This window comes from Homarus americanus, unplaced genomic scaffold, assembly GCF_018991925.1.
Source record: "Homarus americanus isolate GMGI-L3 unplaced genomic scaffold, GMGI_Hamer_2.0 scaffold55640, whole genome shotgun sequence".
Lineage (NCBI taxonomy): Eukaryota > Metazoa > Arthropoda > Malacostraca > Decapoda > Nephropidae > Homarus > Homarus americanus.
The window spans coordinates 1,759,387-1,779,350 of NW_024713650.1; the positions used below are offsets into that span (position 1 = coordinate 1,759,387).

The 19,964-nt window shown below is 37.3% G+C and overlaps 1 protein-coding gene across 4 annotated transcripts; it reads left to right on the plus strand.

The window, feature by feature from the left end:
- Positions 1-1,027: 1,027 nt before the first annotated feature.
- Positions 1,028-19,679, plus strand: LOC121872986 (GMP synthase [glutamine-hydrolyzing]-like). Of its 4 annotated transcripts, none has more exons than XM_042376214.1 (15): positions 1,028-1,156; positions 6,740-6,975; positions 7,370-7,464; positions 7,861-7,978; positions 8,449-8,602; positions 9,192-9,335; positions 9,918-10,083; positions 10,389-10,540; positions 11,699-11,914; positions 12,038-12,217; positions 12,545-12,682; positions 13,108-13,223; positions 13,957-14,071; positions 14,236-14,424; positions 16,355-19,679. In XM_042376214.1, exons 2-15 carry the CDS (start codon positions 6,824-6,826, stop codon positions 16,454-16,456), a joined length of 2,037 nt encoding a protein of 678 aa, XP_042232148.1. In that variant the 5' UTR covers positions 1,028-1,156; positions 6,740-6,823; the 3' UTR covers positions 16,457-19,679. The 4 variants fall into 4 exon arrangements, with proteins under 4 accessions (XP_042232148.1, XP_042232138.1, XP_042232127.1 ...); XM_042376204.1 differs by lacking the exon at positions 1,028-1,156 and adding an exon at positions 1,253-1,377; XM_042376193.1 differs by lacking the exon at positions 1,028-1,156 and adding an exon at positions 4,961-5,580 and having other exon boundaries at positions 12,557-12,682.
- The last annotated feature ends 285 nt before the right edge of the window (positions 19,680-19,964 follow it).

Consider the following 19,964-nt stretch of genomic DNA (forward strand, 5'->3'; position numbering starts at 1 on the left):
CCTGATGTAAAAAAAAAAGTCAAATGAAATGTTATCTGTATTTTTTATTTGTATGTATAACAAATATTCTAATGATATTATAGCTGCATTAAAATTACTTAAAATTGTTTCCCAATATTTTTAACACAATTCAACAATAAATTAATTATACTGTAAACAATTCAGTAAAAATGTAAATTAATCTCCACAGAATATCAATTAAGAATCTTCTTTTCATTCCTAACATTTAGTTTATCTTTGGGAATAATTTAAAACATTATGTCGATCAACTTGTGAAATTTTCTCACCGACTCAAACTATTTCTCTCTCTCAGTCTGGCCACACTAACTGGAAGGTCAGGTCAGGTCAGGTCAGCACTCTCTACTCTTACACGTTTACATGACCTAAGAGATGAACAGCCAGACGGTCATTCTCACTGTCTAATATTGACAGTCATTCTCCAGTCTGAAATATTGACAGTCATTTTCAGTGTAAAATACTGACTCATTCTTTACAGTACAATATTGACGGTCATTCGTCACAGTCCAAAATATTGACAGTCGTCTAGTCTAAAATATAGACAGTCTAAACATGATAGACAGACAGATTGATAGATAGATAAATAGATAGGTAGATAAGTTGAGAAATAGATAAAATATTCTTTATGCTCCCATTAAAGTATCAACTTATACATTGATTTTTTATCATTGTCGCCATTATGTAATTTATTGTATTTTTATTGTGTATTTTATTTTGTTTGTTTAATTTGTAGTTTATGAGAAAAAAAATATATTGTTATCTGGATCCCGGTCACTTTCCTGTGGAATAGTTAATGTTTAAGATATTCCTTGAGCAGGAATTACAAACTTTTTATTTATATATTTAATTAGTTATTTATTAATATAAATTGATAATACTAATAAATTTATAATTACAATATATTTTATATGAAGATTTCATGTTTTTTAATTAATTTTTGGGTGAAATATAATAATTATAACTATTTGTACGTGGTATATTAAGGAACATGACACAGGAGGAGAGAGGGGAGGTGCGCCTAACGCTGCTGTTGTGTTCTGCAGGACGACGTTTGGACTTGGTGGAGTCCGTCTGTTTTTACACTCATGCTGGGATAATAATTCTGGAAATCGTGGTATTCCCATCTGATTTTTTTAAGGTAAGTTGAAGAATAATGGTAGAAATAAATTATTAGTTAATAAAATACCACCATAATATAGAAATTGAGGTAAATAAGTTGAGATAAATGAGGTGAAAGAGACGTAGCCTCAGTAGGATTTGTTGTGGCATCGGCTCGGAATGGTTCGTGACCACCTGTACCTGACCACCTTTATGTCCACTGTCTGGTATTTCTGATACTACAAAATCCCACTCTTTCTGGTGAGCTTCTCCATGGTGATATAAACCCTATGTGTAGGTAGTAATAGGTAGCGGGGTACTGAGGAACATGGTGATGGTGGTGAGGGCGTGTTTGTCTCTTTCTCTCGGTATCTTATTTTGACTATATATCATGGTGGGATTTTGTCTGAAGGATTAATTATGGTGTGGGGGGATTTATGTGGTTGATCGGAATTGTGATCGAGTGTGTTAGGTTACGGGAAAGTAACAGTACAGTTTGTGGTCACTAACTTGCTACTTCTCGTCTACACTTCATCAAAAACAGCAAATCATTACAGTATTACTTTACATATTTTATGAGTGTACTTATGTAACTGTGACATTTAAAGTTCTATATCAAATTTATAAATGTATTTTGTAGATTTTAAGAGATATAATTGTGTAAGAGTATTTTGATGATCTATATTGTTCTTCACAAAGGAACTGAATTATTATGAACACTATTACAAATGTTTGTTTAATATCTAAGTAAGATTTTTGTTCCTCTAGATATGAATATTGACGTTGATTAAACACAGACACTAAGTATATTTTGGGTATTATTATCGCTTGGGTCTTGCAGTGAATTTTAGGAATCTAAGTTTAGGTTTGGTTAGGTTGACATTTAAGTTTTTCCTATGGTTTTTTGGTGTGTTTTGAACGATTCTCACCTACTTCCAAATAGTTGCATGACAGAAACGAATATTTTACCATATATTCCCATTTTTTATGCCTGATGTGACCTAAATAAGACACGATTAGAAACCAAATTTTATCTCAAAGTGGACTGTACACAGAGTCCGACTAATTACCCAAATGTACCTAAATGTAGCCAAATATAGCCGGAATGAAGTCAAATAATGGTCCTAGATGAATAAATCAGACTGCCAATCACTTCTCGACTAGTATTTGGTGTCACAAAGTCACAAAAAATTGGTAAACTTAATTTAATCTGAGTTAATAGATCGAGTGCATGTACCTAACCTAACCTAACCTAACCTAATCTATTCTAATCTAACCTAACCTAACACAACACAACTCAGATTGAATTAAGTTTACCAATTTTTTGTGTCTTTGTGACACCAAATACTAGTCGAGAAGTGATTGGCAGTCTGATTTATTCATCTAGGACCATTATTTGACTTCATTCCAGCTACATTTGGCTACATTTGGGTAATTAGTCGGACCGCTGTACACATCTTGTAGTTACGGTGGACAAATTAAGTATTACCCAGACGTGTTTAATATATTCACGGTAACTCCAGTGGAGGAACGTTTGTCTCTCCAGGGTTCAATCCCCGGCCCAGGACAGATGTGAGAAGGGTGTTATCCAGTGTTACCCTCACTACAGGTTTTCTCCAGGTACTACAGTTACCTCCTGGACTAACACTGGACAATAAAGGCCATGACAAAGTACGGTAATGAAGAACGGGTCAACCTCCTGAACGTGTAAAGTGAATTGTCAAATGCTGAAAGAACAATCACATTATTGACGAGTGATGTCAATTATTTTCAACGTTTACAATAATTTTGTGTCACATTTCCCCACCTGGTCATAACCCCTTGTGTACTGGGGTCTCTATGCTGAGTAAAATCGTACGGTGTTTGCCAAATAAACTCCTAAAAGTGACGTCTTGTAGTGAAGGGGTTAAGTTCTACATTCATGTTTGCAATTAATTCTTTTCATTTCCTCCCGGGTCCACTGCCCTACGTAACAAAACAAAAGCCTCAATAAAGACGGTATAGTGAAACCTCCATATAACGAACTTCTCTCTCCATAGAATCCATTAGTTGGGAGTTTTCACATCTAATGGACCCTCGATGTAGCGGACTTTCACCTCTATATAGTTCACTAGATGGAGGTTTAACATTTAATAGACCCTTGATATAATGGAATTTCCTCTCCATGTAGTCTGTTAAATAGATGTTTAACTGTATGGAAAATAATATTGAATAAAGTAGGTCACTTATTTATTATTGGACCTTGTGAAGAGTAGGAACCCCAGCCTATTTCACCTGAGACGTCAACCTCCTAACACTAAATAGGGGGTTAGGTTAGCATTACGTTGGTTAGATTAGTGTTAGAGCGGTGTGGTTAGGTTAGGGAGGTTAATCATCAGGTAAAGTACAGTGAGTTCCTAATCTTTGTGAGAACCTTTTAAGCTTTAATAAATTAATTATGTACCTAAAATCAATTGCCTTAAACTCTGCTAATTAAGAGGCTTGAGGGTAATAACCTATGGTATATTTTGATGAGAACAACTTAATTCTTATTATATTTGATGGCTGGGCTATTCCCCATAAAAAAAAATAGGAATGATTTAGCTCAGTAGTGAATGATATATGAGAGTAGGAAATGAGGTGGAGTTGCTGTTATTGTACTGGGTGGAGGGAAGAGAGGGGAGGGGGGATTGAGAGAGGGTAAGGAATGGGAGGAGGGATGGGAAGGGAAGAGGGGAGGAGGGACAGGGGAAGGGTAGAGGGGAGGAGGGACAGGGGAAGGGAGGGGAGGAGAGGAGGGATTGAGAGAGAGGAGAGGGACTGGGGAAGAGGATGGAGGGAGGGGGTTCTATAATTAACCTGGGGAGGGAGGGGTCCACAAGATCACAGCCAATAGTTTTCACCACAACACACACACACCTCTGCCAGCCACCCAGGATATCTCTCTCTCTCTTAACTTAATCCCATTTCATTAACCCTCACTGCTCTTTATTGCAACTGTTACTGAAGTGATGAGATTTTACCTTGATATTTGTCATTTATGTGTTGGTAAAGGGAGTGTTTTTGTCTCACTACAATGCTGTATACTGTATGTGAATTTATACCCTGGACTTGGAGTGTATTAGTGTACTTGTATACAGTATAAGTGTGGAGCAGTGTATATATACTAAGAATACTGGGCTTATTCATCTACCTGTAATCTTTTGTGAGTTTAAGTGTATTGTATAGTGTTAAGTGTTTCATAGTGTTAAAGAGTGTCTCACAGTGATAAAAAAGTGTGTCAGTTCCATGAATGAGGAGGAACCTACAGTACAGTGTAGTATTTTGATACTTTTTATGATGTAATTATTATACTGTAGAGGTTCAGTATATGTAATAGCAATGGAGGTATAGTTAATAGTTGTTTAGATAACCAGTACAGTATAGTTACCATATTGTTGTAGAGAACTGGCATGTTGTTTGATATACTGTAATGTAATAGAACTGCTGTATCCTTTATTCTACTGTACTGTAAAAGTCAATAATTACTGTGATATCATGATGATTAGAAACCCTCGCTTATTTCACCCGGACAATTAAACAACCTGACACTAAATGGAGAGGCTAGATGGTTTGGTTAGTTTAGCACTGGGGTGTTTAATCATCAGGTGAAATAACTGGGGTTCATAAGTCTTCACTAGATCTGTAAAATTAAAAAAAAATACAAGATTAATTAGTCAACGTTAAATATTTCTTCCTTTATGTTAGTCTGTTTCCTCCTTCCTCCCCCATTTACAATACAAGAGTGGAAGTGAAAATGATAGATAGTTTGTTTTATAGGTTGTACTGTACTTGTAATTAATATGTACTGTACTAATGACTTGTGTAATACAACTAACAGCATTTTCAAACTGGATGGTACTGAAATGCTTTTGTCTTGACGGTATTATAATACATTTGTCATATCCTACATTGAAAGCCAGGTAGCTAGTGCAGGCAGAATGGTTACCCAGTCATTTCCCTCACTGACCGCTGCTACACCTTCTACTATTAACACCCTTGAAGATTCCCTCCAATGTTGGTAAATAATTCTGCTTGTTTTTTTGCCCATTATAAACTTGGGGCATCAGTGTAGGTTGAGTGGACAAGAATAAAGTTTCCTTACAAAGCTTACATTAACTTTACTGGCTAGAGCTCAAATGTGTAAGGATTGAACCACGCAAAAAAGCATTCAAGAAGGTTAACGAACTGACGACAGACTGTTAACGTTTATGAAGGCAGTAATAGTGGGATCACCCGAGGAACTATGCTCGTCTACCTGCGATGTTGTGATTGAAAAACCGGTGACGACTAATACTGTTTATACTGTGCATTGAAGTAACCGAGCACCCGTACACAAGATATACCTCCATGCCACCGTCACTGGCCTCCATCTGATGTACCCAAGTCAAGTTTCATGTGGGAATGGGAAAAAGAAGACTTCACAAGTGCTTCAAAACTCTCTGTGTAGGTAACAGTGACTTAAGAATCCATTCTAGGTGTTTCTGACCCATCCCTTCCTTATTTCACCAACGTTTGAATGATAATGTAAAGTACCGATGATGAAAATGTTCTGGGTGTGTGAACTGGTCACACACATAAACTACCCTTGCCCACAGCTGGCTCTGTAAGGTGACCTAGAGAGTTGTTGATGTTGATAAATAATGTAACGTGTGTTTTATATTTAAGGTACATTATTACTTCTTTTTTTTTTTTTTTACCTGTCTTAAACAGATAAAGTAAAGTAAGGTATTTGGTTTTGTGTGACAGAGATTATTATATTTTAATGGAAGAGAAGCATTTGAGTGTTTTAGAAGTACAGTACATGGATGTGCTGCTTATGGTAGGGCATGTGAAGTATGTGAAGTAACAGACACACACAAGATGTAATATGTGTATCTTGAGGTTTTATTGAGGAATACATGTGATACAGAAACTTACAGGAGAGTCTTTGTATCCTGTACTGATAAAAAATAATTAAGTTCAAACTGGCTATGGATAGAGAAGAGAGAGAGTTGTAATAAGAGCTGATGCATGAAGAATGATGTATATACAGTACAGTTTTATAGGAGGATGAGAGAGAGAGCGAAAACACTAGATGGGGGAGAATCCTGTGTCTTGTCTGTAGAAGAGAAGGGAAGTGGTATGATAAAAGGGGGTTATCCACAAGTGGCTCGGCATCAAGACAATGATATCCTCTGTGTGAGAGATAGTCGAGATAGTGAGATGAAGTTTCTACCCTTTGTGTGTAGTTCGGCCATCTTTAGTGGTATTTATACATATTGAGGGAGGGAATTATCCTTCATCAGTGAGGCTTTTAACTGCTAACTACTCTTGTATACAGAGAGATTGATGGATAACTTAATTCATTTGTACAGTATTCATTCTCTGTTGTCTGAATATGTATTGAAAGTTGGGTTTTATTTTTTTGTTTCTGTGATGTGTGTTGGGTACTGAGTGAGGTGGTACAAGGTGTGTGTTTTAGTTCAGGAATTGGGTACAGAAATAGGGTGATTTGGTACTTATTTGTGTATTTAAACTCAGAAATTGGGTAGAAAATTACAGTGAGTGTTGTACCGAGATGTGTATGCTTTAACTTATAGACATGTGTTTGTTTTGTGGACAGTGCCGGCTGGCGTGGTGTGGGTGCAGGCAGGGCAGTGGGAGCAGCAACAACGGCAGCCACAACAGCAACGAGGAAACCACCGCCATGAACGGGTCCGTCGGAGAACGCGTGGCCATCTTGGACGCGGGTGCCCAGTACGGCAAAGTCATCGACCGACGTGTCCGGGAACTGAACGTAGAGACAGATATCCTACCTCTCGACACTCCAGCATACACCCTCAAAGAAAAGGGATATAGGTGAGGAAAGGGAATATATGAGGATATTATATTGTGTGTAAAGTTTGGAAGTATTTCATAAGGAAAATCTTAAACTTTTTACTCAAATGTTCTAATATATTGAACTGTTTTTATAGAGTAGATTACCATAAAGTTTATTTGTTTGACTTTAAAGACTGAGGAGAGAGAATTGAGAACTTGCCAGATGTTGTGATTCAAATACTGTATTTACGCTGAAAAATGCAAATCGAAAACGCTCTTCATAAAGTGAGTCGACTTTATAATTTACTTAGATAAATTTGTTTTGTTTTTAAAGTAACTTGTATATTAAAAGTAATGTCATTATGGGCTATAAGAATTGTAGCCAGGACACTCGTGTTTGAGGTAGCTAATAACCCAATATTTTACACCTCAGAGCTATAATAATATCGGGTGGGCCAAATTCTGTATATGCTGAAGACGCTCCACGCTACGACTCGGACATCTTCAAAATAAACGTACCTGTATTAGGTGAGTTGCTGCTTGTTGTATTGAATGGCCTGGTTTTGGTTGCTATGAGAAAGAGTATAGAGAAATTGTTCTGAATTTGTTTTGTGAGTCAGTAATTGTTTAGTTGAGTCACTGCTTGTTGGGGGAAGCATTTATCGGTATGCATTTAGTGTTATGAGAAACATGAGTTTAAAATATGTTGATTATTACATGTTGTCATGTGAGGGAGACTTTAGAGGAAATGTACTGTACGTATTATATTTCAAAACACCATATAATTCCACGCTATTGTCGCTGTGCTCAGCTTGACAGACGATATCCTTTAGAGTTACCGGTATGTGTTATGTATTCTGTATTTACAGTATATTCAGTACTGGATTATCGCAAGACCTAACTGTCTCCTTGTTTCTCCCACAGGCATCTGTTACGGCATGCAGCTTATAAACAAAGAGTTTGGGGGAACAGTGCTAAGAAAAGCATCCAGAGAAGACGGCCAGTATACTGTAGAAGTTGATAACTTTTGTCACATATTCAAGTAAGTCTTTTGTGTTGGTTGATCATCTAGTGCACAATGACTGACTTATTGTACAAGGCATTTAAGACTCGGGGCGACGAGTTATAGCATTTATATCTGTCTCGGAGAATCACTGAATAAATCCAATATTTCCGTGTACGTACTGTACTTTTCTTTCCTCAGATCTCGTAAAGATTAGGAATCTCCCAATTATTTCACATGATTATTAAGCGCCCTAATGCTAACCTATCTAACCTAACAATGTAACAAATCTAACATAACATAACCAAACCCCCCTCCACCCATTTAGCTCTTACAGTATTTATTACATTGGAAGAATGAGGAAATACGTACAAGGAAGTGGCCTCTTATGGGGAAGGGAGCTGGAGTTGTCATATTTTAGCATCTCACATCTAAACTCATCATCTTGTCCAAACTATCGATGAGGTTAGTGTTATTGGAAGGTAATAATAGAGTGACGCTTCCGGCAGGTATATGGGAGTCAAACAGAACGTCCTGCTCACTCACGGGGACTGTGTCGACAAGGTAGCTGACGGATTTAAGGTTGTGGCCACGTCAGGAAATATCATCGCCGCCATTGCCAATGACAAGCTTCGCATCTATGGGGTTCAGTTTCATCCTGAGGTAAGTCTGTGGTGTTATTGGACTGGTCTTGTTTTTTAAATTCACTGATGTTGTCTTTTAAAAAAGAAATTATATATTTAAATATTTTGCTTTAATTCCTGAGCTTATTTTGTTTTTGAATGTCGTGAACTTCTCTTGTTTTTAAAAGGGTGTAAATGCAGGTACTAGTAACAGTTCCCTCCTTTGTTATCATGATAAATGCATTTCTTCAGTGTGGAGATATAATCCTTGTGGTGAGGGATTATTCACGTGGCCAGGCAGGGGTGTGTGTTGCAGACATTTCTAATCCACTAGTTGGGAAATGAAGCATGTAGCACACCATTATGTATTAAGTGCTGTTGTGTTGTTTGGTCAAGTTCTGTAACTGTCCTCATAGCAGCACTCCATAATGAACTTGCAGACTATCCTTGTGTTTGTACCTGATAAAACTGTGGGAGTGTTAAGTTGGATACATTCATGGCCTCTGTGCACGGTACACCTGCAGAACATATGCACAAACACACACTCCATGAAGTACCTATGGAGGGGCAACCTTCATCTTTCACTCCAGTATTGTAAGGAAAGTAATCTTGTATGTATTTTTTCCTAGGTTGATCTGACTGAACAAGGGATGACCATGATGAGGAACTTCTTGTATGAGATCAGTGGCCTCTCAGGGACCTACACCCTCCAGAACAGAGAACTCCAGTGTATAAACTACATCAAGGAACATGTAGGGTCAAACAAAGTCTTGGTGAGTCTGGCGTTTATATTCCTACACGATTGTCTCTAAAAGATCTTGTTTGGAAATATATCTGATACAGTATATCTAAGCCTTGCATATCTGTCTGACTTACTGCTCTTGGCTCACACAACCTGTCTGCAATACCTTCATCCTCCCAGAAATGTTGAAGTACTGTGCCAATGTTTATATGATAGGTACATACAGTATATAGCACAGTTTGTGGAGCTAAAGAAAAGATGAACTAAAAAAACTAAGTTCTGTCTTGATACAACCTCCCTATAGTAAACAACTGTAGAATACTTCCTACTGTTAAGTTTATCAGTGTGGGGTACTACAGCAGTTGACAGCACTTGGGAAAACCAATTTTTTTTAAGTCGGGAAATATGAGAGATGGCTCCCCGCAGAGGCCGGACATTTTAAATCTTCCCTTCTCTCTCTCTCTCATTTTACTCTGCCTAGCTTACATAATACTTTCTGTCAAATCTTGCACTTCATATTATTCTGTCATTTCACTCTCCTTCATGGCAATTCATTTATACTTAATTATTTTTATTATTTCAATATATATGGAGTGAATATTATTTGTTTCAGATGTTGGTGAGCGGAGGAGTAGATTCTACCGTGTGTGCGGCCCTTCTTCACAAAGCTCTGTCAGAGGAGCAGGTGATAGCAGTTCACATAGACAACGGCTTCATGAGGAAGAATGAGTCACTGCAGGTGGAGCAGTCACTCAGGAAACTTGGCCTTAAACTCAGGGGTCAGTCACTTGGCATTTTAGAGTCTAGATGTAAAGGTTAGGTTGGGTCAGCAACATCTGGTGGGTTGAAAGGGTGTAACAGAAAAAGTTTATAGTGTTGAGAATTTGTTAGTTTCTGTGTTGAAGTAAGAGACAATACATCAAGGAAAAAGATTTGTAAAGTGTCATAAATTTTTTAGTGTTATGTGTTGAGGTTAGGTAAGAGTTTGATATATACAGAGCAATTGCACGAATAACTTTAGAATGCAATAAACATCAAGGCAAGATAACGGGGGTTTGCCTGAACTTGTACGCATTTTTTCCAGTGGTTAACGCAAGACATCAGTTCTATGATGGGGTGACGAGCATACCCGTGGACAGCACCGACCCCATGGGGAGGAAACACGTCACCAATCTACTCTGTATGACAATCAGTCCCGAGGAGAAGCGAAAAATTATAGGAGATACTTTTATTAAGGTTTGTGAGTGAGTGTTTGTTTTGATATCTCTCTCTCTCTCTCTCTCTTCTTTTATCTCTTTTCTTTGTCTCTCTCGCTCACCAATTCTTAGATCCAAAGCTTTGTGTTTCCTCTTTAGTATCAAATAATCTGGTCTCTATATCAAAGTGTTACCCAACTTTACGGTCTTATTAACTAAATAAAGTATCAACGATATTGTTCCTTCCATTTCGTAAAGTATATACTGTACTGTATTTTGGCTCTTATAATTGACCTATTTTCTCTGATTTGAAAATAAGTTTCTCAATAGCCAGCCTTTAAGTCAAATTTTTGTATAGTTGATTTTGGTTTATGCATGTGTGTGTGTTGCTGTTTTATCGTCTTTGTTTCTGTAAAGGTTTCCATGTACGCACTAACTGTAAATGGCATAGTTAACCTCTTCGCTACATCAGACTCCATTTTTACTATTTTATTTGGGTAATACGAGGTGATTTTATTCTGTTCAGAGAGAACCCCGTACACAAGGGGTTAGTAAACTTTTCTCCACTAACCCCATCTCTCTGGGGACGCCACTTTTAATATTTTATTTTGGCTAACGTGAGACGATATTATTCAGCTCAGAAGCGACCCCATTGGAAGAAAAGAAGAGACAGGCTCATTAGTGATGGCCTGTCTTGATACAACCTTCCTACAGTAACCTTACCTACAGTTAACAACAGTCTTCCCATAATGATTAAGTGTGTCACCGTGGAGGCTGTTGACCAACTAACATGTCTAGTCCAATATTTTGTTTTGCTTTTTATGTCTTCAAATACTTTTAGAAATTAAATTAAACCGCAATAAAGGCTGTCCATAAATTATCAGAAGTATTTTGTAACAAACTTTAAAAACATTACAGAAAGATAAGAGCTGCTGGTTGTGTTCTACTTGACAAACAGCTATCAAGTCTCAGTAGATGTTCACATGTGCACTGTGTTCTGTTTATGAAGATATTTTTGAGGTTATTAAGTTTTAAGATGGGTCAGATAATTTATGGACACCTTGTATACCTACCATGATGAGTAACCAGTTGTTCACACATGGCAGTATTCTGGTATATTCCTTGGGAATGTTGGGCAACCAAAAAATAATTATGTATAAACTCAACCAAAGTTATAATCTCTAACCATTTCTTCCAGGTTGCTAATGAGGTTATTTCCGAGATGAATCTAAGAACAGAGGAAGTGATGCTGGGTCAGGGCACGTTGAGACCAGATCTCATTGAATCCGCTTCATCGTTGGTCTCGGGAAACGCCCAGAACATAAAAACTCACCACAATGACACAGACCTTGTTCGACTTCTCAGGGCACAAGGCAGAGTAGTTGAACCACTAAAGGATTTCCACAAAGATGAGGTAGGAGTGAGTTTTGACTAATTTTAATATATATTGATAACATGCTCAAAACACACGTTAAAGTTTTGATGTGCATTCGGAACATTTCCTCTTAATTACTCCCCATCGTTAATTTATTTTCAGGTACGGCAAATTGGTCGAGATTTGGGACTTTTAGAAGAGTTTGTTCAGCGTCACCCATTCCCGGGCCCCGGCCTAGCCATTCGAGTATTATGTGCTGAAGAAACGTATATGGAGAGAGATTTCTCAGAAACTCAAGTCGTCCTGAAAGTTCTTGTAGATTATTCAGCCAGTGTTCAAAAGGTAAGAATATATAACACGCTGTACTGTACTGTATTGAAGGAAGTAGTTGTAGCGAGAGATGTAAGATGGAATATAATGCAATACTGAGTTAAGTCTTTTGATGTGAATATAACAACTAAGTAATATTTGTGGTAATATTATAAACAAAAAAGACATGTATTATAAATAGCTTTCATTAGCTATATTGGTTGGTAATATTGTGATATAAAAAAGGGGGTACTGTATTATTATGTTGGATGGTAATATTGTGATATAAATGGGGTTGGGGTTAGTATTAAGTTTTTCTCATTCATAGACCAAGATACTGAATTCTTCAGTTATGAAAAGTCTTGCCAACAGAAGTATGCGCTGCTTAACCGAATAGAGAACTGCACAAATGAAGAAGAGCGCCAGGAGCTGCACCGAATCTCTCTGAGCCAGACGCTGTACGCTACACTCTTACCTGTCAAGTCTGTTGGGGTCCAGGTAAGTGTTGTCCTGTCTGTTAGAGGCCAGGTAAGTCTTGTCCTGTCTGTCCTTACTGTTAGAGGCCAGGTAAGTGTTGTCCTGTCTGTCCTTACTGTTAGAGGCCAGGTAAGTCTTGTCCTGTCTGTCCTTACTGTTAGAGGCCAGGTAAGTGCTGTCTGCTACACAAGTGGACATTTTAGGATCTTGCCATGAGAGGGAACGCCATAAACATGTCACTTACTTTAGAGAAAATTAAGGGATTTGCATTTTCGTTTCTTTCCCAGACTTTACAGTGAGGTTGTCTTGACTCATGTACTCTCTTATGCCATTAACCTTTTCTATATTCTTCTCATTGATGACATATTTCACGTTTTCTTTTTAATTGTTGATAACAGATATTGCGCTGTACATTAATTTACTGTATAGTCTTTTTATTATTATAGGGAGACTGCCGGAGTTACAGCTACGTCTCTGTCCTCTCCTGTGACTCAGAACCGGTGTGGGAAGACCTGCTGGTTCTCGCCCGTCTTATACCCAAAATCTGTCACAATATCAATCGGTGAGTTGTTGTGTCATTTAGGGTTTTGGGGTATTTTGTCGCTGGTGCAGTATAGTACTAAACTAACCTAACCAAACCAAACCAACCCTAATGTAACTTGTCTTAACCTAATTTAACCTTATCTGGTCATGGCTTTATCACCTCCAAAATGAAGACATTATGATCTAAATTTGATAACTCTAACACAGTATTCAATAGACTGGTACCAAAATGTCCACCCACCATCACTTCGATAGCAACCGTTCATTATTATTGGTGGATTTAGCTTATAAATCAACTTTTGTTAAGGACTCCTGTAATTGTTTTGTCTTCACCATTATAATTACTTTCATTGTTGTTGTGGTCACTAAAACAAGGAAGGACACTGTTGTACACACTCTCCGAAAAGATATCTTTACCGAGGGTCCGGTGAATTTTAAGATGAACACATCGACTCCTGTTGTCTCGGTAGGGTTGTCAAAATCCTTCGGCCGTTATATATGTCATATTATCTCACACAAAACAAGATACTTTAATGCTAAACCTGACTTGGTGAATGGTGACTGGACAAGGAGCTGATAGACTAAAAAAGAAGCCATAAAAATAGTCCAAGTGAAATTTATATAATGCTGGTTTTTTTTTTACCTTTGCTTCACTGGCTAAGACTAATGGTACTATGAAGTGAAATATATCATGATAAGTGAGATTCAGCAGAGCAGTTCCATGTTGATGATATAAATCGTTCGTGTTTCAGAGTTTGCTTTGTATTTGGTGGTGCTGTAAAAGATCTCGTGCAGGACATCACTCAAACTAATCTCACCCCGGGAGTCCTGGCCACGTTACGACAGGTCGACTTCTTAGCCAATCAAGTGAGTAGATGTCTTTTGTTTAATGATATTAATGCCATATTAAGATACAAACTTCAATTTCCGCATATGGGTTGTTATTTCATGTCCGGTAAAATAATGAAACCGGTGTGGAAATATGGGAGATTTTTTGTGCAGTTTCATTATATACGTTTTATTTTTCACAGGTACTGGCAGAGTCGGGATTCACAGAGAAGTTAGCACAGATGCCATTAGTATTAATACCAATACATTTTGACCGGGACCCAGTAACACGTCTGCCCTCTTGCCAGCGGTCGGTGGTGCTCAGACCCTTCATCACGCACGACTTCATGACTGGTATACCTGCACTACCAGGCAAACACATCCCAGTTGAGGTCAGTTAAACTTACTCATCTTGTGGGTCTTTCGCTATGATATCTTTAAAACGGCAGCCATCATCTGTGGAAGTTAGCTTTAGGGATGGCTGCTATTATCAGTGGAAATTATGTGCATTTTCTCTTTGGTTATAAAGGGGGAGGTATAGAGAAACTTCAGCTGATAGTTAAGGGCTAAGAGGTGATAGGGGAGGAATTCTGCCAAGTGTTGATCTCTTGTTATTGCTTAAATTTCATATACAGCATTACTGGAGTTGTGAGGTGAGACGGAGAAACAATACGACTGGCAATATATGATTCTATGGCTCAATAGCATCTTGGAAATACAGTAGTAACTAATATATTGACGAGGAAAGCTACTTATTATATTTATTGTAATTAATCATTTATGTAATTTAGAAACAACACTGCAGGTACAAATACTGGTATATACTGTACTCAGATATGAAATAATTTATAGACAATCAAAAACAATGATATTATAGGTACTGGGGTTAAGGTTGTGGTTATATCGGTTACTGGACATAGTAAAGGGGGAACACAGACAAGAGGTCTGTGATGATAAAAGAATCTGGAGGATTATGGAGATGTTTTGTGTGTCTGTGAGTTTGTGTTGTCTTGTGTGTGTGTAATGAAGAATGTATAAGTGATCTGCTGTGTGATGGAGGAAGGCAAAATGCTTGAGAGGTCTATACAGGATGGTCCATATAAATGAATAAGTGAAGTTACTGTAGTTATTTATACAGAATGTAAGGGATATGAAGATCAGGCAGACAAAAACTGTCTTAGTAGATGCATGTCAAGGTAAATGTATTGATATATAGATAGTATTACTGTGTCATTGAATGGAGTAGTGATGTTAATAAGAATTCGTCCGTGGATTAATATATACACTAGTTCAGTGTATGTTATCCAGACTAGAAATTACATGCCTGGTTTTGTTTTTCCTTGCATGTGCCGTATGTCTGGTACATAAAATGCGGAGTTTTAACATTTATTAAGCCACCATTAGCTTAGTAATTCTTCAAACTTCTCGACACTTCAGATCTAAAAAATGTTAATGATATTTTGTATGTGAATGGGTAAGTGTTAGAGGGAAAGTGAATATAAATAAAAAATAAAGGTCTAGGAATCATGTTTGAGGTTCTGGGGTTTGGTGTAGAGAAAGGTAATAAAGTTAAGGTTATGCTCAGGCCAACATGAAAGGGTGGGTCAGGAAATAGTGTGTGCGTGTGCAGAGCAGAGTTGCGTATGTTTTGGGATTTGCTAAGGAAGAAACATTGTGAAGCTTGTATAAATATAAGCTGCTTTAAGTGGGGATTCAAACAAAGATTGTGAATTTGACAACTGTTGTATATCATTGTACTTGAATGGCCAAAGATCATTTTAAAAAGTACCTAACCCTGTAGTTTATGTTATATACTTGTACAGTAGCTAAAACAACTATCTGTGCATACTTTGTGGGAAAGAATATGAGACCACGGACGATAAATTGCAGTATATGAGGGCTGTCACCAGTCACGTAAAATTTTGGAGCATATCGACCCCCCACCTGCACAGATAGTTGTTTTAGCTACTGTACCTGTACTGTTGTTTCTGAAAATAATAAATTAAATATATACTTGTAATACACAGTATAGTACACCTAGAAGACTGAAGTTGTACTTTGCGGACCATCTTCATTTGTTTAATTGTTCAGTATTTTAAGTATATTCGTGATTACAAGGGATGAAATAGGGAGGTAGAGAGATTATCCTCCAGTACCTATTGTTAATATGCTGTATAACTGTTAACTATTTAGATGTTTTGACCTCAAGTATTAGCTTGAATGTTAAAAAAAATGAATAACTGCCGAGGTCAATATTTGTAAGGACATGTGAATTAATCAGATGTCAAATATTTACAAGTGTTACAAAGTGTCTTCTTGCAGCTGGTGAACAAGATGGTAGCAGAGATACTTGGAGTTGCAGGTATAAGCAGAGTGTTGTACGACCTGACCTCCAAGCCGCCAGGAACGACCGAATGGGAGTGACCAATCTAGGACCATTGTTATCAGCCGTTATTGAATGGTTGAAGACGGAAGGATGGCGAGAGTAATTGTCGTCTCTTCCGTCACAAAATCCATTGGTTGCCTTGGAAGAACGGAGGACATGATAAAGAAGAGGCCAAGGTGAAATCAACCATAACTCAGGTCAGGATCAGAGCAAATCCAGCAAAGCTGGTAAACCACAGTGTGCAAGAACAGGTGTGTGAATTCGCTCAGTAGTTACCGTACCGTACTGTCACAAGTGAAGAGATACTAGAGAATCATATTTTGTGTTTTGAAGTTTAAAATAAAAGGCAGGAAAAAGTGATATATCATTTGATAAATTTTCAGTGACCCGCAGCACAGATTTTCACCATAAACAAGACAGTGTACGCCGTGGTCACGTGACGAACCCGAACCCCATTACCGCTTAGCCTCGGACGATTCCTTGTACGCTACCGGGCAAATTCCTCGTTTCTGCTCGACTTGTATTATCCGCTACCAATTATTTGCAGCACACACACTTTATGTTTTGGCTAACGAGTCAGTACTGATGATCGTTTTATTGTGTGTTGGGCCAGAAGTGTTGAATGGAGATGATGGTTGAGGAGTGGACTGGCTAGTGATGCTGGAAGATACTGGTAGCTCAACATGGCTGTGATGACGTGGCCGGTCGCCATCATGAAAGAACCAGGTGCTGGGGGAGCACCAGTGAATTGCCTATCAAGTTGTGTGAAATAATAACCAAATTTATGGTCCAGTCAGTATGATTTACAGTGATATTAATCTTCATTGTGATGTATTTCAATCTAATTTTGGCTGTTAATGTATCATTGCAAGATATATGACCAAGCTCCTGTAGTGTCTAAGAGGACATGTAGAGCTTAATGCACAACATAACATGGGTGTTGCTGATGGCTCCAGCAGTTTCCAAGAAAGAGGTTTCTTGTGTAAACAAGGAAGAATGTTACGTGTTCCCTTGTGTTAATTTAATATATATAAAGTTTGAACTGAAGAAATAATTTAGATCAGAGACAATATTATTAAGTAATTTGTTATGAGTTCATAATTGTACATTGTGTTTAGAAGGGGATGGTATACACTGATAATAAAACATTTACAAACTATATCTAGTAAAAGTATCAAGAACCAAGTTATATGAAAGTCAAGGAAGTGGAAATGTAAAACAAAACATTCACAATTTGAGCTTAATATATGAAGGCTGCTTCTTACTTGGGCCAGGTGCTCACTTTTGTCAAGAAGTTGTTCATCAACTAACCCTCAGTTGTTGCTACACATTACCAGGTATAACTTTTCTCAAATCCCATTTCTACATTTAACTTATTTATATTGCTTTAGTTTTAGGTCTTTATCTACGCCACACAAATAGGGTCGGCAGTTCTCTACACAGTCCACCTGGCCGTCAGACTGTACTACAGAGCCTCGCCTCGTAGAGCAAGTTGCACTCCTGGTTTTAGACAAGGTTAACTGTTAGTGGATGTGCATTATTGGCAAGGAATAAGGCAGTGGAACTTGCACCTCACTGAGTGTGCTAAGAGGTTTTGTCTACCAGGTGTTTAAATGTGGCACAATATTTTGGATACAACGATAAAGTAGTGTCCAAGACGTTGGTGGTTAAGATGGATTTACAGGAGTTGGTCAGCAGTTTTGTTATGTGGCAATAACTGGCTAATTGGTCTGCATTCTGCTAAGGAATGATGGAAGCTGTTTTTCCTATTTTTTCCACTAATTCAATATTGGGTGAGAGCAAGAGAAGGATTTCTCAAGAATTTCCAACACGGCCTACCTGTCTAGTCTTATTCCGACGGCAACTACATCACCGATTTGAATTTCCGGAAAATGATCCGTTTCATATAAGTATTTGCTATTTGGAAATTTAGCCTATCTAGCATTATTTGCTAATATCTTATATGTTGGATGATGTTATATGTTTTACACAAGGTAAATAATTAACTTTTTACATGAAAGTAAATCTTGCTTGGTCGAGGTTTACTTTTGCGGTCAACTGAGAAGTGTTACCTACACTACCATTAGCTGGGCAAAAGGGTATTGTTACCTTGTGCTTAAGTTCCCAGACTACCTAGCTCCTACCCTCCACAAATTCACCACTTCATCTTGCTCGGTACGGCCAGTGTTCCCTAGAGTAACCGTCTTCTCATTATTTACATATAACTTTAGATGGTACAGTAGTTAGGTAGATCTACGTCAGTTACCATAAGTGATAATTAGGTAATATATGTTCACGATTAATGCTTTTGAGTTCTTATTAAGGTCATAAAGGTGAAGATTTTTTACTGAGATGTATTCAACTTGCTTAGACACTGCCTGAGACTGCCCAGTGTATGCCGTCCCCCCTTTAGCAGCAGTTTAGGTTCTGTATTGTTTATATTATTTGGGGTAAATGAGTCTATTGCCATCTGAAATAATTTATCCCATGTGCAGCACAAAATATGGCTTCATCAGGTATTTTCATCACTGGCATTTTTCAAATTTAGTTTTTTTTTTTTTAAATAGGAATTATATTAACTAAAATGATGAAAGAAAACAAGAAATAAACCTTAGCGTCACTTAATTGTTAAAAGTTTTATAATTTATTTATATATTTTTTGTTAGAATAATAAAAAATTATAGCACATGTGGTAGTATTAATGCTGCAGAGATAATTTAGTGGAAAGATAATTCACAATATACAATTTTGGATCTTCTAAACAAGAACAGATTTACTCATTCTCAGATTATGACCCAAAAATTTATATGATACTGCAAAACTGGATTATCAGATGCACTTTATTTTGAAGACAAAAAATAGAATGAATTTAGAATTTTATAATCTATGTTATTTGTGTTTAGTCCATTTTGTTCACTGCCTGCAACAGCTCGAGATAATGACCATCTGATCTTGAGCACATTGCCTGACACTGTTGATTTACAAGTGACCTTAATACTTCAGATGTTGGGCTGTAATTTTGGCCCAAAATGTAATATCTTGCATGATAACTCAATTCTGTGGTACAAAAATTATAAGGATTTTATTTGTAAAGTAGAGCATATTATGGTAATTTAAAATAAGATATTATTTCCTTTACTATTTTGGTAAACTGTATTGAGATGCAATGATTTGCTTTGACCACCTCCCCCAGCCCCACCATCTGGAACCTGTTTCAGTTTGTATTTATTTGATAATATCATAAACATTTTCAAAATGCCATTATTTTGTATTTTCTTACATTCTGCCTCCCAAGAAAATCTATTTATATTCTTGTTTTAAGTCTTTTAGTATTATGTCAAGTTCTTATGACTAAAGAAACTTATTCCTTGAAAATTACAAAACTGGGAAGTACAGAAACTAGTGTACTTGGAGTATACAGTACAGTACAGTATGTGTACAGACGCTGTTTGCTTTTGTGTATGTTATGCTGGTGACAGGACCATACCCTCAGTGACTTTAATGTCTTATATTGTGATAAAAGGCCTTGTCTCATGGCAAGAGTAA